Source organism: Mesoplodon mirus, assembly GCF_964341445.2.
Source record: "Mesoplodon mirus genome assembly, chromosome: 4".
NCBI classification, from domain to species: domain Eukaryota; kingdom Metazoa; phylum Chordata; class Mammalia; order Artiodactyla; family Ziphiidae; genus Mesoplodon; species Mesoplodon mirus.
The window spans coordinates 104,069,298-104,084,892 of NC_138979.1; the positions used below are offsets into that span (position 1 = coordinate 104,069,298).

At 42.3% G+C, this 15,595-nt stretch overlaps 1 protein-coding gene across 1 annotated transcript in view; it reads right to left on the reverse strand.

The window, feature by feature from the left end:
• The window catches only part of NUSAP1 (nucleolar and spindle associated protein 1), a 33,030-nt gene that overhangs the window by 14,691 nt on the left and 2,744 nt on the right, over nucleotides 1–15,595 (reverse strand). Inside the window, exons 2-5 of the mRNA XM_082617763.1 lie at nucleotides 11,358–11,426; nucleotides 7,050–7,193; nucleotides 5,876–6,032; nucleotides 460–561 (exon numbers count right to left, since the gene is read on the reverse strand). Coding sequence (XP_082473889.1) covers nucleotides 460–561; nucleotides 5,876–6,032; nucleotides 7,050–7,193; nucleotides 11,358–11,426 — 472 coding nt within the window. The remainder of the gene's footprint in view (nucleotides 1–459; nucleotides 562–5,875; nucleotides 6,033–7,049; nucleotides 7,194–11,357; nucleotides 11,427–15,595) is intronic.

Below are 15,595 nucleotides of genomic sequence, written 5' to 3' on the forward strand. Positions count from 1 at the left end.
AATCTAAACACATAGCACAATCAACATTCTATGTGCCAGGCAATAAAGAGAATTACATGTCCAGAAATGGAGTCCCTTAGACTTATTACTAAAAATAATAAGTTTTTACAAGGTAGACATTGTGCCAAGTACTTGATACACATTAATTCTCAGATATTTCTTGAATACTTGCTACAGGCTAGCTGCCCTGCTAGGTAATCAGAAGTGGAAAACAGTCTTAATTAATCCATGTATTAACCTGATGAAATAGGTAGATTAATTATTCCCACTTTAAACTGAGGACGTGGGTTTACCGGGGATAAATAAGTTTCCCAAGGTCTCACAGGTAGAAAATGAGGGAACGAGGGCGCAAACCTCAATGCCAGTGTCCGAGCCTTCGGCTGTCACAGGGCACTGCCTCTCCAGCGTCAGCCTGAAGGGGGCCAACCACCACTTTATGCTTCTTTGTGCAGAACTTACTTGGAGTAGTGCTTGCAGTTCTTTTACTTTTTCCAGGTTTGGAAAGCCCATCTGTGTAGAGAGACTTCTTTCTTTCTGAAGGTATCTTTGGACCTTCATTACCTGAATCCAAGGATACAGAACTAATGAAAGATTTCCAAAAACTATTCCCATTAAGAAATGTAAGTTAACGTGGAGCATATTCATGCGATAGGCCTCTGCCAAGGTGTGGCAGAGACGGCGCAAGGAGCACAAAGCATTAGTTACGGCATCACCACAATTTTAGCTCGTATTTCAAGTAGACAGACATTTTATGCTTCTTGTATAGACGTTTTTAAATTTCTGTATGTTTATAAAACTCTTTTCCAGAGCTTTTGCTATGAACATGACCAGCTGTTTTAAGGAGGATGATAAAAGTCACACGATCCCACCAGCCTAAGAAACACTATTATCATTTTGGCTGTTATTATATTTATTATATTTTCTCAGGTCCTTTGTTTCTATATTTGTTTTACTTTTGTTCTTTAAATCCAGTTACAGCCATCACGTATATAAGGGTTCTATTTCCGCCTCCTTACCTCCCACATTCTAGTATCTTTTTCAACTTAAGGCGATTAATCTACTAAAGACCGTGCAAGTGGGCCTTCAAGAAATGCTACTGGGCCTCCCTCGTGGCGCAGTGGTTGAGAGTCCGCCTGCCGATGCAGGGGATACGGGTTCGTGCCCCGGTCTGGGAGGATCCCATATGCCGCGGAGCGGCTGGGCCCGTGAGCCATGGCCGCTGGGCCTGCGCATCCGGGGCCTGTGCTCCGCAACGGGAGAGGCCACAACAGTGAGAGGCCCGCATACCGCAAAAAGGAAAAAAAAAAAAAAAAAAAGAAATGCTACTTATAGGGCTTCCCTGGTGGCGCAGCGGTTGAGAGTCCGCCTGCCGATGCAGGGGACACGGGTTCGTGCCCCGGTCCGGGAGGATCCCACATGCCGCGGAGCGGCTGGGCCCGTGAGCCATGGTCGCTGAGCCTGCGCGTCCGGAGCCTGTGCTCCGCAGCGGGAGAGGCCACAACAGTGAGAGGCCCGCGTACCGCAAAAAAAAAAAAAAAAAAAAAAAAAAAGAAATGCTACTTATAAAGTCACTCATCCTGAAGGCTTCCCAATGCATCCAGAAAACAAGGCAAAAGAATGACTGGATAGAGCAGAGGGGCTATAGGGCTTTTGCTTGGACCTTGGCCATGAAATAGGATATTTAAAGAGTCACAGTCATTCCTCACAAGATACTTATTACAAATGGAAATATAATAACTATTACAAAGGAGCAACCTAGCAGACACCACCATAACCAGGTGATGCAAGTTGACAAGAGTAGTCATAGGACAAACCAACATCTGAGCCCTCTGGGGTGCTGAATGAGGAGGACACAGCCCTAGTTTGCGGGATTCCTGCCAATAGTGCATGATCTGAATCTAACCATCACCAACATTAGACAAACCAAGTCAGAGGACCCAAGAGACTGGCCTGTATTTAAAAAAGGTCAATGCCCTAGAAGACAAAGGAAGGCTGAGGAACTGTTCCAGACTAAAGTAGGTTAAAGAGACACGGCAGGACTTCCCTGGTGGTGCAGTGGTTAAGAATCTGCCTGCCAATGCAGGAGACACGGGTTCGAGCCCTGGTCTGGGAAGATCCCACATGCCGCAGAGCAACGAAGCCCATGCGCCACAACTACTGAGCCTGCGCTCTAGAGCCCATGAGCCACAACTACTTAGCCCGCGTGCCACAACTACTGAAACCCGCACGCCTAGAGCCTGTGCTCCGCAACGAGAAGCAACCGCAATGAGAAGCCTGTGCATGGCAACAAAGAGTAGTCCCTGCTCACCGCAACTAGAGAAAGCCCGTGTGCAGCAACGAAGACCCCACGCAGCTAAAAATTAAAAAATGTGTAAATAAATAAATTTATTTAAAAAAAAGGAGAGACATGGCAATGAAGTGCAAAGAATGAGTGGAGATTTGCCTTTGTTTTAAGGGATATTGCTGGGATGAAATCTAGATAAGGTCTGTCTACAGGTTACTTAGCAGGTCTCACACTTTCTAGCCTCAGGATCCCTTTGTACTCTCAAAAATTACTGAGGGCCCCAAAGAATTTTTGTTCATGTACGTTATATCAATATGTGTCATATTAGATATTAAAACTAAGACATTAAAAAATATTTGATTCACTAAAAATATACCCACTATACGTTAACATAAATAATTTATGAAAAATGGCTAAAATTTCTAAATCAAAAAAGTGAGTAGAGCGTTTTTTGTTTTTGTTTTTACAATTTCTTTATCATCTGACAATAAAAGGCAGCTGGATTCTCTTTTCTTCTGTATACATATGTTGTGATATATTGTTTTGATTGAAGTAATATATGAAAACAAATTTTGTCATATACAGCTATGTGGTTGATAGTGAAGAGTATTTTAATAGCCTTTTCAGATAACTGTGGATATTCTTCGATACTATACCAAACCTTGACAAGTGGTTGTTTCTCAGAGGTTAGTTGTAATGCGGAATATGAAGAAGCCCTATCAGTGAACTTTCTGCTCTCTGTACATTTGTGAGAAAAAGTCCTGATGTTTTAAGAAACACACAAATATTTAAGGGTAAACGGGCACATATCTGAAACACTCTCAAACAGTTCAGGAAAAAAATGTATATAACACATATACGTACGTAGATATGTATATAAATATAAATAGAGAGGAGGATAAAGCAAATACGGCAAAATATTAACATCTGAGAAATCTAGGTGAACGAGATATAGGAACTCTTGGTACTATTCTTACAACTTTAAGTCTGGAATTATGTCAAAGTTTAAAAAATTCCTCTCACCAGAAACTGCATGATGAGATTTTTCTCCTGCAAACAGCCTGTGCGCTTCATTGGGCAAACCTGACTTAAAGGGTCCACCCTCATTTTTCCCATGCCTTCAAAACTGGGTCCTAGAGGTAAGTCTTCTTGACAACATGATTGGTGGAATAATAGATATTTTAAATTCCACCCCCACTTCTGACTCTGTCATATTTCTTTACATTCCCCTCGTCTCAGGATTTCAAAATGGGTTTATGAGGCATATGCATCAAAATTACCTGGGGGTACTTATTAAAACTGCAGAATTCCAGGCTCACCTCAGACCTACAAATCAGAACATCTACCTTCTTTAACTTTCTAGATTTAGTAAGACATTCAAAATTCTGGGGAAACTGGGAGGACACAGCATTAGAAATTCTGCATTTAACTGCTTGGTGGACATGAGTGGATCATCTTCTCTCCCAATCCCCTCAAGCAAGCCTCAGGTCCCAGAGAGATGTGCTGGGGGAAATGAACACTGAGACACTGTTGCAACTGGCAGGCTTCCTGAGGGATGAAATCAGAAAGCACCAAGTCCTGTTAGGCATAGGGGAACTGAAGTTTTTAGGCTTTACTGAAACAAATTTTTAGTTGAGAAAGTTTAGGGAAGAGGTTTTTAGGAGGTTAGAGACTAAGTAAAATATACATTTATCATAATAAAATGGCCACACCCCTGGGAAGGTAGACTCTGCAGATCCTTTTTAACTGTCCTACTTGAAAGGGCTAACAGGTCTTTGTACCTGTCTCTAGAGCAGGCCAGAAGGAGCTAATTGGCAGAATGAGCCAGGCTCTCTCCTCATCCTGCCTTAAGATCAACTGCCTTAAACTTTCCAGCTACCACTCATATTCTGCTTTCTATACGGTTATTAAAGGTGACCTGATGGCCTACTGTATTTGGTTCTAACTTGTGCTTTCATTGCTGAACCCTTAGAAGTTCTACATAATGGTGTTACAGGTTGAACTGTTTCCCCAAAAGAGATATGCTGAATGAAGTCTTAACCTCTAATAATTGTGATCTGGGCTTCCCTGGTGGCACAGTGGTTAAGAATCCGCCTGCCAATGCAGGGGACACGGGTTTGAGCCCTGGTCCGGGAAGATCCCACATGCCGTGGAGCAACTAAGCCCATGCGCCACAACTACTGAGCCTGTGCTCTAGAGCCCGCAAGCCACAACTACTGAAGCCTGCACGCCTAGAGCCTGTGCTCCGCCACAAGAGAAGCCGCTGCAATGAGAAGGCCGGGCACCACAACGAAGAGCCGCAACTAGAGAAAGCCCGTGAGCAGCAACAAAGACCCAACTCAGCCAAACATAAGTAAATAATTAATTTAAAAAATAATAATAATAATTGTGATCTGACCTTATTTGGAAAGGGTCTTTGTAGAAGTAATCAACTTAAACCAAGGTCATTAGGATGGACCTAATCCAATATAACTGGTGTCCTTTTAAGAAAACCATGTAAAGAAAAAGACACACAGGAACTTCCCTGGTGGTCCAGTGGTTAAGAATCCGCCTTCCAATGCAGGGGACTCAGGTTTGATCCCTGGTCAGGGAACTAAGATCCCATATGCCGTGGGGCAACTAAGCCCATGTGCTGCAACTACTGAGCCCATGAGCTCCAGAGCACGCACACCACAACTAGAGAGTCCGTGTGCCACAACTAGAGAGCCCACACGCCACAACTAGAGACAAGCCCATGCACTGCAACAAAGATCCCACGTGACGCAACTAAGACTGGACACAGCCAAATAAATAAATAAATAAATAAATAGGGACTTCCCTGGTGGTGAAGTGGTTAAGAACCTGCCTGCCAATGCAGGGGACATGGGTTCGAGCCCTGGTCTGGGAAGATTCCACATGCTATGGAGCAACTAAGCCTGTGCGCCACAACTACTGAGCCTTCACTCTAGAACTCACAAGCCACAACTACTGAGCCCACATGCCAGAACAATTGAGGCCCATGGGCCTAGAGCCATGCTCCACAGCAAGAGAAGCCACTGTAATGAGAAGCAGGCACACCCCAAGGAAGAGTAGCCCCTGCTCGCCACAACAAAGACCCAATGCAGCCATAAATAAATAAATGAATGAATGAATGAATGAATGTTTTTTTTTTAAAAAAAGAAAGAAAGAAAAAGACACACAGAGAGACTGCCACATGATGAGGAGGCAGAGATTTAGCTGCAAGCCAAGGTCTACAGCCACCACTGAAGGTACAAAGGGGCCAGGAAAGATTCTTCCCAGAATCTTGGAAGAAGATGGCCCTACTGACAACCTGATTTTAGACTCCAGCCTCCAGAACTGTGAGAGAATAAAATTTTTTTCTTTTTTTGGCCGCACCGTGCGGCTTTCAGGATTTTAGTTCCCCGACCAGGGACTAAACTCGTGTCCCAGCAGTGAAAGTGCCGAGTCCTAACCACTGGACTGCCAGGGAATTCCCAAATTTCTGTTGTTTTAAGTTGCCCAGTTTATGGCACTTTGTTATGGCAGTCCTAGGAAACTAATGCACATGGTTACCCTAGCAATTTTGGATTTTTAAAAAGTTACTTGGCATACCATTTATTCCACTTTTTCCTGAAGGCACTGCATTCTCATCTTGACTCTTGTTTGGTAGAGAAGGAGCTTCTGCAGCAGTTCTGAGAGCCTGCTTTTCATGCTTTTCTTGATTCTGGAATTCAGTAGGATCACATACTTTTATCTCTGAATGATCCTGCTACAAATTTTAAAAGAAAATAAATGATTTCAGTAACAAATAAGGAATCACACTTGAAAATTGCTAAGAGTAGATCTGAAAAGTTCTCATCACAAGAAAAAAACTGTAACTACGTGAGGTGTTAACTAGACTTATTGTATATATATTGTGAAATGATCGCCACAAATATTGAATCATTACATTGTACACCTGAAACTGATAGGATGTTACATGTGAATTATATCTCAATTTAAAAACATATCATTAAAAACATTGCTTATAGTCAGACATAAAGAAAGAAAAAAGTAATCACTGCCTTCCAAAAATAGGAACCAAATTGAGGAGGAAAATGAATTAAAGAAAGAAAAGTAGGAGACTAAGCTTTTTTGAGTGGCAGATTTGGTTCTCTGCCTCACCAAATGTCATGAGAACATGCATCTGGGAATAGTAGAGACTAGGGACCACTGGAAGGCATACATGGCAGAGGTTGCTCTCCTAGGGAGGAGAAACTAACACTGAGAGACCTAGACAAGCTAATGACTAAGGGACTACATAAAGCTAGAAAATAAAAATTAGGACCATCTTGTAAAAGTTACATTTGAATGAAAGGATAATAAAATCAGAGTCCTCTCAGAGCAAGTGGGAGAAGCCCCCGGAATCACGTGACCACACTGTACAAAGACTAAGCTCAGTTGATCGCCAGGCCTGGGACAAGATAGGAAGGAGGAAAAATAAAAAATCATATTTGATGTTGGTATCTCTTTCCTTCTTACTTACTACACCTCACTTAAGTAAACACTCAATGAATGTTCATATTATTCAACAAACATTTAATTTGTGCTTAATACTTACTAAGTGCTTCCCGAGTGCCAGTGCCCAGGGTGTGATGAGGCCAGACTCAGGTTTGCGCTTTCATGGAGCTCATAACAGTGTTTGCCACCACCCGATATCATAAGGGAATTAAGAGAAGGTTCCCTAATAATATACCAGTTTGGGCACAGGTGGTAGCTTATTTTTAGTTTGCACATTTCTATTCACCTGGGAGTCAGGGCTCCTGTAGACAGTCCTGCGCCTTCTCCTTGTTTTGGTGACATGGCCAACTGGCTCCCTCTCAGCTTGCTCCTGGCTGCTGAGCTGTACCTCAATCTCATCACAAGAAGATGCAGAAGTTTGAATTTCATCCTGAAAAAGAGAGACATTAATCTGCCATGTCCAATGTATAGAGTTACAATGCTCAGGAAGAATCAGAATTTAAACTGAATAAAAAATATGTATTACATATGCAAGAGATAATTTTAAAACCCTCCAGCACTAAATTATAGGCAAGGACAAGAATGATAGAGTATTCAGAAAGAAACAATCACACTTAACAACCCAAGCTAAAAAACTAGGCTTGCAAAGCATTCAAAGGCATCTTAGTGTGCGTAAATAAGCCAATTATTTTTTTGGGGGGGGCCACACCACATGGTTTGTGGGATCTTAGTTCCCTGAACAGGTATTGAACCCAGGCCTATGGCAGTGAAAGTGCCAGGGAATTCCCACAAATTATTAAAAGTATGTTAATTTACTGAATATACACTATATCTAGGCAGTATGCTATAACTAATAACAATTACAGCTAATATCATAACTGCACTGGGCTAAGTATTCACATGGATTATCTCACTTATTCCTCAAAGCCTATGAGACAAGTATTAACATTATCTGCAGGCTTCCCTGGTGGTGCAGTGGTTGAGAGTCCGCCTGCCGATGCAGGGGACACGGGTTCGTGCCCCTGTCCGGGAAGATCCCACATGCCGCGGAGCGGCTGGGCCCGTGAGCCATGGCCGCTGAGCCTGCGCGTCCGGAGCCTGTGCTCCGCAACGGGAGAGGCCACAACAGTGAGAGGCCCGCGTACCGCAAAAAAAAAAAAAAAAAAAAAAAAAAAAAAAAAAAAAATCATTATCTGCAGTTCACAGGTAGGGAAACTGAGGCTTAGAGAGCCCAAAGTAACTTGTTAAAGGTCAACATAAGGGAGTAAGGGAAGAAGGGCATGTGCACTATCATAAACTAGAAGTAAAGAGCTTTGTCATCAAAACAGCATGGCACAGGTACCAGAATGTCTTGAACAGAACTGCTTCTAGAAGAAATCATCGTATGACAATGGTTGCACCTCACATTAGTGGGGGATGGTTGGATTCATTATTCAACACATGATGTGGAGAAAACATTGACTATGTTTTTGGTGAGGGGGTGGGCAATGCAACTTGATCATTTTCTCACACCAAAATGAAATCTGGATGGATTAAAGATTTAAATGTAAAATATGAAACTATAAAAGCACTAGGGAGAAATAGGTGAATTATATCCTCATCGAGTGTTAGGAAGGCATTAAGCATGTTATCCTACCTAGAGACGATAAAGGAGAGGCTTGATTTGTTCTTGGTGTTTTTGTAGCTTGTTAAACGTAAATTCTAATTTTTTGAAATAAACTAATACATACATATAGTTAAAATAATAAAATACTAAAGAGAGTATAATGAAAAGTAAGTCATTCTCTGCCCTACCCTTCGTATTTCTAGGGTTTGATGTTAAGAGGTTACTTACATATCACTAATGATTTGCTGATGGGATATTCATTTTTATTTTCAATAACTATTTTCAGTGCCTCATGTACTAAGATTTACTTCATTTGTACCACTCTCATCTCCCCATCTTCTTCCTAATAGACTTATACCACTTACTCACTCTATTACCTTTGCAGCTTTAAATATATTTAAACCTTTATTTCTTGTTCCATGACTACAGACACATATCCTGTAAACTGCATATATTAGCATCCTTATACTTTTCTTCACCTCCTGTCCTTATCTCAACTTCTGTCGTCTATTCTTTAAGTTGTTAACATTTATAGCTTGTTATGTAACCTTAATTGAATCGTCTGTGTAGCTTGATTCCAGGAGTTGGTAATTCAATAGGTTATTGTAAGACATTTTTCAAAGCTTTCATTTGTTTTCTGTATCATGTTTCCTTTAGGGTCATCTTCTTCCTTACAGAGAAACCTTCCAGCATTTTAGACGGTAGTAGACACCTGGTACTCTGCACGTGGAAGTAGTGGGTAAGAGGGCTTTGCATCCTGACTTTTCAGTCCATTTCAGTATGGTGACTGGACCCCACCCTCTGAGAGTTAATTTAGTTGCCTGGGATTTGGTGAGGCCTAAATATCAGTGTTTTTAAAAAGCCCCACAAATGATTCTCCCACACATCCTGGGTTGAGAACCACAATATAAAATAAATGTTTTGGTTATAAAAGAATAAGGAGGCTTAGAAAATGGAAGGTTTTTAGACGGAGGTGAAACATTACAGAAGAATAGTAGTTCTAAGTGATCTAAGATCCAAGGTATACCCAAAGAAGGGGATGGCTAATGAAGAGTGGAAAAGAAAGTCACAGGACTTAAGGAACAGGGAGGCAAGGGTAGTAAGGGACATCCAGGTGGACCTTTGAATTCACCCAAAGTAAGGTCAGGACAGGAGATGATGAGCCAGGCAATGAGACAGTGAACACTGGAAAGCAACAAGGAAGTCAACAGATGAGAGATGAGCATTGGTGAGCCTGAACTCAAAGGAGCAGGGATATTTACGTGAGAGTAGAAAGACGCTATCTGAATCCTACTTTCCAACTCCCTGGATAGTCATGAAGAAGAAGAGAGGAAAAAGAAGCCGTTCTCACTACAGAAGTGTAACCCTCAGGTTACACATATTGTATAGACACACTTTAAAAGTACTTATTGCTCCCTTACCCCCATTAACACAGTACAGAAGAGGTCCTATAACTGGTTTAGAAACCTATTAACACGACTCCCAGAGATGTCTTGTTTTAACCCCACACACCTTAACCAGGGTATGTTAGTCTGGGAGGCCAGCAGTGATCAGGTAGGATATGTTCATTCCTGAACGCACCATGATGTACCTGTAAAGACTTGTATAAGCCCAAGACTGAAGTGGCACAGCTGGTTCTGAGAGTCCCCAGCACACAGTCAGACTAACCTACATACAGAGCTGTCCAACTCATATAGTTAAGGCTAATCTACAGAGGGAGGACAAGGCATCCAGAAGGTCATGCTCACTTAGATGTGACCCACACCTGTGCACTTCCCTAGGTGACGATTTGGAGGTCTGGAAGCTTACCCATCTGTCTGTCCTTGGTAATATTACTGATCTCTTTGCCATGTATTTGGACTGTGCTGACTCCTGCAGCTTTAGATAAATAAACTCTTTGTCTATGTCAGTTCTTTCCACCAACCTAAGCTCACTATTGACAGATTCACCACTTAGGAATTCTACAGCTGACCAAATTTTGATTATCATCCTGCTCTTGTGAAAGTTTTTCAAAATGGAATGGCTCTTGAGATGCTGAATTTGAAACATGATAGATCATTTTAAATTTAGCCCATCAATTACCACCCAAAGTAAAATCCCTATTTCAGATGGCACTACAATCATGTATCCTTAACCATGAAAATTTTTTAATTAATTAAAATATCTATATTGATTTAGTTGATATAGAAACTTAAAGGAATCCAAAATCAATTTTGTTGTCTACTTTATATTAATTAAACCTGGAATCAAAAAGAATTTTGAACACTGAATGTTTTTAAATGTTTATAACCTGGAATACAGAGAATTACGGAATCTATAAAGACAGAGAGAAGGAATTCAGATGCTCAGTTCATGTTTATATTTACCTTCATTTCAAGATATATAATGGATGCCCTCCAAAGCCCAGTTCCTTAAGGCCTTTCAACATTTTCCTATTTTTCAAGTTAAGAATGAAGCATTCATTGATCATTTAGGTGTTGAGCCTTGTCAGAACTCTTTGGAGTGGGTCTGAAGCAGCCATGACAACTGCTCCCTCCCATCAGCAGTGGTTTAGTATCCCACAAGTCACTTCCACAGTCCCTACTTCATGTGATTCTCACAACCCTCAATTCAGCAGAAAAGATGTTATTTCCATTTCAAAGACCAGGAAACTAATAAATGATTTGAGTTTTCCAAGGTCACACATACAAAAAAGATAGAGCTGCTACTTAACTGGGTTTTTCTGACCTCAAATCCAGTTCCCTCCCTATTCACACCATTTGGCATACATGTGGCAACTAGTAATTAATCTTTGCCTTTGTGTGAGAACATCTTATTCAATAGATTACAGAGGCAGCTTTGTCATTTATAAGAATTATGAAAGGATTTACAATTACCAATGACAATCTCTTTGGTAACAAATAGCATGTCTTAAGTCATCACCAACTGTGTTTATCATTCATTAACTGATTGTTTTGCTATTTAATAGGTGATGAAAATGTTACTTACCTGATTCTCATTTTCTTTTCTTGCTTCATTTTTAAGGTGGGCCTTTAAGGCTTTTAATAACTTGTCTGCCTGCAGAAAAGTTTAAAGACCTTATCAGTAGATCAAATAAGCACAAAAGATCCATTGAACATTTTCTCCTGTTCTTCTACTCATCAAATGTCATCCAGGGCAGGCTGGGAGTAGGGTAACCAAGACAGAAGGGGTCCCTGTCCGCACAGATTTCACGGCAGAAGCCAGAGAGGAAAGTGGCAATTACAGCGCAGTGGGGTAAATGCCCATATGAGGAAGCTCAGGTGTCGTGTGAGAACACAGGTGGGCTGGGCCACCAAAGCCTGGACTGCTAGGGTAGACTTCAGTAGGTAAGTGGACACGCCAGTCCTAAGACAAAGATGTGAAGTCACTAGCTGCTGAGGCTGAAGGACAAATAGGAGAGAGTGGGACATAGGGAAAAGGGTAAAGAAATAGCATAGGAATGTAAGAATGTGTGGAGTTTGAAGAACTAAAATTCAGTGTGGGCTGAAGCCAGGGAGCTGTTGGAGGGGATGGTGAGAGAGAATGTTGGGAAAGTGGGCCTGATCCTGCCAGGCCTACTAAGCCTCTAAAGAGTATGAACTTTACCCTCGGGGCAAAGGCAATCTGCAGAGTTTGCAGCAGGGCAGTGGGTGATCAGTTTTGCATTACTCGGGATGATTACTCTGGCTGTATAATGTGCAGAATGCATTTGGTGAGGGCAAGATGGAAGACAGGGCAAGGGCCAGGAGGCTGTCGTAGGAAGCCAGAGACGACTTCAGCCTGAGCTAGAATGGGACTGAGGCCACACGGATGAATTAAAAACTTTCCTAGGAAGTAGAATCAGTGTGAATGTGAGGGTTGAGGGACAGGGAAATTTATCACGCCTAGGTTTCTGGCTTGGGCAGCTGGTGAAGCATGTGTGGAGGCGTGGGGGGTCCTAAGATGGGGAAGGCCAAAGGCGCCGCCTTAGGAGGATGGCTACAGGTCCCCGGGGGAAGAGAACTCCTAGTTCCTCCTTCCACCACAGGAGAACTTCCCTTCCCGTTCTTTCCTGAAAGAAGAATACTAATCAGACGGGTTATGTTTTCCTGTGCTTTAAAAGCTCAAGCACATGGCTGGGTTCTCATTCCCTCCTCTTCCACCAGCCATGCAGTTGAGAGCCAGAGAGTTTCTTCTCAAGGGGGGCCCAGCCACCAGGCTCGTCTCTTCTCTGCTCCTACCATTTACCATCAGCCATGTGTTCAGGTGAGAATGGCAGAGATCCCGATTTGGTTTGGGCTTCAGGGCACAGGAGATGCTGTGCTCAGGCTGTGAGTTTTACCAGAACTGTGGTAAGAACTGTACATCAAGATATCAGGCACCACACTGGCTAGCAGTAATAAAGGAGAGACCTATTTTCTACTTGCTGTTGTTTCTTGAACCTCTCTTCGGGTCTTCTCTGGGAAGTGAGTGATTGCAGGGCAGAATTTAGGCATTCTTGGTTCTTCTGACTTTTTTTCTCCCTCAATCACTTTACAGAGGTATGACTGACATACAAACAGCTGTCGATATTTAATACATATAAATTGATATGTTGGGAGATCAATATACACTTGTGAACCCATCATCACTGCCTTAAATGTATCACCTCCAAGTTTCCTACTGCACCCTTTGGATTTTTTTTGGCGGTAAGAGCCTTTAACATAAGATCTAACCTCTTAGCAAATTTTAAAGTATTATTAATCATAGGCTCTATGTTGTACAGATTTCTAGAACATCTTAAAATGCCATGAAAACCTCAAACATGCAACAGTGACGAAATGAAGGGCCTGTGGCAGAGCCAGGTGAGGGCATACAGCAGGAGGAATGATGGGGGTGACGTTCGGGGGAGCTGAGCTGGAGGTGCCGATGTTAGCATCAGCACATTTTCACGCACTACCTCAACAAGCATTTATTGTGCTGGACGCTGTTCCAGGCACTGGAGAGACAATGGTGAGCAAAACAGACAAGGTCTCTGCCCTCCAGGAACCTCTAGAGGTAGGCTAGTGGGGAAACACCCTATTAACCAAGTAAGCAAAAATAAATGGTATGACATTAGGTGCTAGGAAGCAAAAACAAAACCGGAGGCTCAGGGTAGAGGCGGGGGAGGACAACCTGCGTTAGGATGGTCAGGAAAGGCCTCTCAGAGTTGGTGACTTTTGAGCTGAGATGTGAATGAGGGAGGGGAAGTAGGTGAAGATGCAGGAGAAGAGCATTCCCAGCAGAGGGAACACGAAGCCCAGAGATGGGCTGGTGAATTTGAAGGACAGAGAGAAGCCAGTGTGGGGAGCACAGTGAACACTGGGGCGAGTGGAGGGCAGGGAGACCAAAGAGGTGACCTGGGTCAAGAAGAGGGTTACAGGCCACAGCACGCAGTGTAGATTTCTTCCTTCTAACTAAAATTATAAAAATGTCCAGTCTATAGAAAAGTCAATAGTCTAGTAAACACTCTGATACTCCTCACGTAGATTCAGCAACCCTTAACATTGTCTCATGTTTGCTTTCTTTCTCATTCATATGTATTTCTTGCCAAGCTGGTTGAAAATAAGTTCCAGACATCATGATACTTTACCACTAAATACATCAGCCACATCTCCTAAAAATAAGGGGATATTTTCCTACATAACCTCTAATGTATTACCTCGGAAAAGTAATAATTTTCTAATATCCTCTGATACATAGCCTAAAATCAAATTTACTCAATTGTCTCCAGTTTTAGCTTAAAAAAATTTTTTTTCCCTCCAAATCAGGATCAACCCAAGATTCTCACATTACATTTGGAGAAGTTTGGATTTTATTTTAGGTGTGAGGAAAATCATTTGACGAGAACTGAGCAGAAAAATGACATATTCTAAGTTTCAACTATCACCCAACTACCAAGAGAATACTATTTTAAGGCAAGAGTAGAGTCAGGGAGACCAGCAGACAGCCTGAAGCAGTGGTCAAGAAAGGAGGGTGTCATGGCTCAGGTTTACAGCACTGGAGACGGCACACAGGCCAGATTTCAGGTGTATTGATACTTGGGAGGAAGAGCTCACCAGGATGGATGGATGGGTGTGGGCAGTGAAGGGAGGAATCAATCATTTACCAACACGGGGGATAGATCTTCATTGTTTTGACCTGATCATGCTGTTTACGATGCACTTAAATGCACAAGTCAGCAGATGAGAGGTCTTACTGAAGGTATGTATTTGGGCGTCATTAGTTCCAGGTGAATCTAAAGTTCTGAGAATGAATAAGATCACCAAGGGAGAAGCACAATTAGAGAAAAGAAGGCCCAAGAGAGAACCCTGGGATACGCCACATTTAGAGATTTAGCAGAGGAAGAACTAGCAAAGGAGACTGGAAAGAAGTGCTAGCAAGGCAGGAGAAAACCAAATATCAAAGAAGTCTAGGAAAGGAAGTGGTCTGAGCAGAAGGGAGGGTTCAATCACGCCAAATGCTCCTGATGGGCAGGTGAAGATAGATAGAGATGCACCACAAGCTTTGCAAGGTGCAGGGCATGGTGGCCTCAAAAACATCAATTTCTGTAGAAAAGAACAGAGAAATTGGGCAGTAGATAAAAGACGTGGGCCAGAAGAGGGGTTTTGTTTCTTTTTTAAAAGATGGATGACATTACGATCTGATTGGGCGCATTATGGAAATGAGCCAGCAGAGTGAGAGAAACTGATGCAGCGGAGGAATAACTGCAGGAGTGTAGCCCCAGAGGGGGGAATGGGATCTCCAGCACAAACAGCAAGGCTGCCCTCAGGCACAGCCTTTTACCATAACATATAACAGGTTGAAGGCAAAGGATACGGAGACAGGTGGGTCTGGTAATGGAAAGGTGAGGTAATTCTCAGCTTAATTGCATCTATGTTTCCATGACCTATGAGGCAAAGTCATCAAGTGATGGAAGGGCGCCAATCTAAGGTGAGAAGATATGAAATAACTGTCCTCAATAATGGGAAAATTAATGACTACCAAGGAAGTGTAGGAGAATCAAATAAATCATAAATTAAATTTATGGTCACATTTAAATTAAGTTCAGTCAACAAAGTTAGGGAATTTTCTCCAGCCAGGGTCAGCTGGTTAGTACAGGCAAGGATTAAGCACATAGCTTGTTTAATCAGGTGTAGAGTTTTGCCAGGTGAGGGAAGGGAGCTGCAAGAAGGTGGAAACAGTGGTAGTTTTATAATTGAAGCTTGCAAGAGTGAGAAAAGGACCCT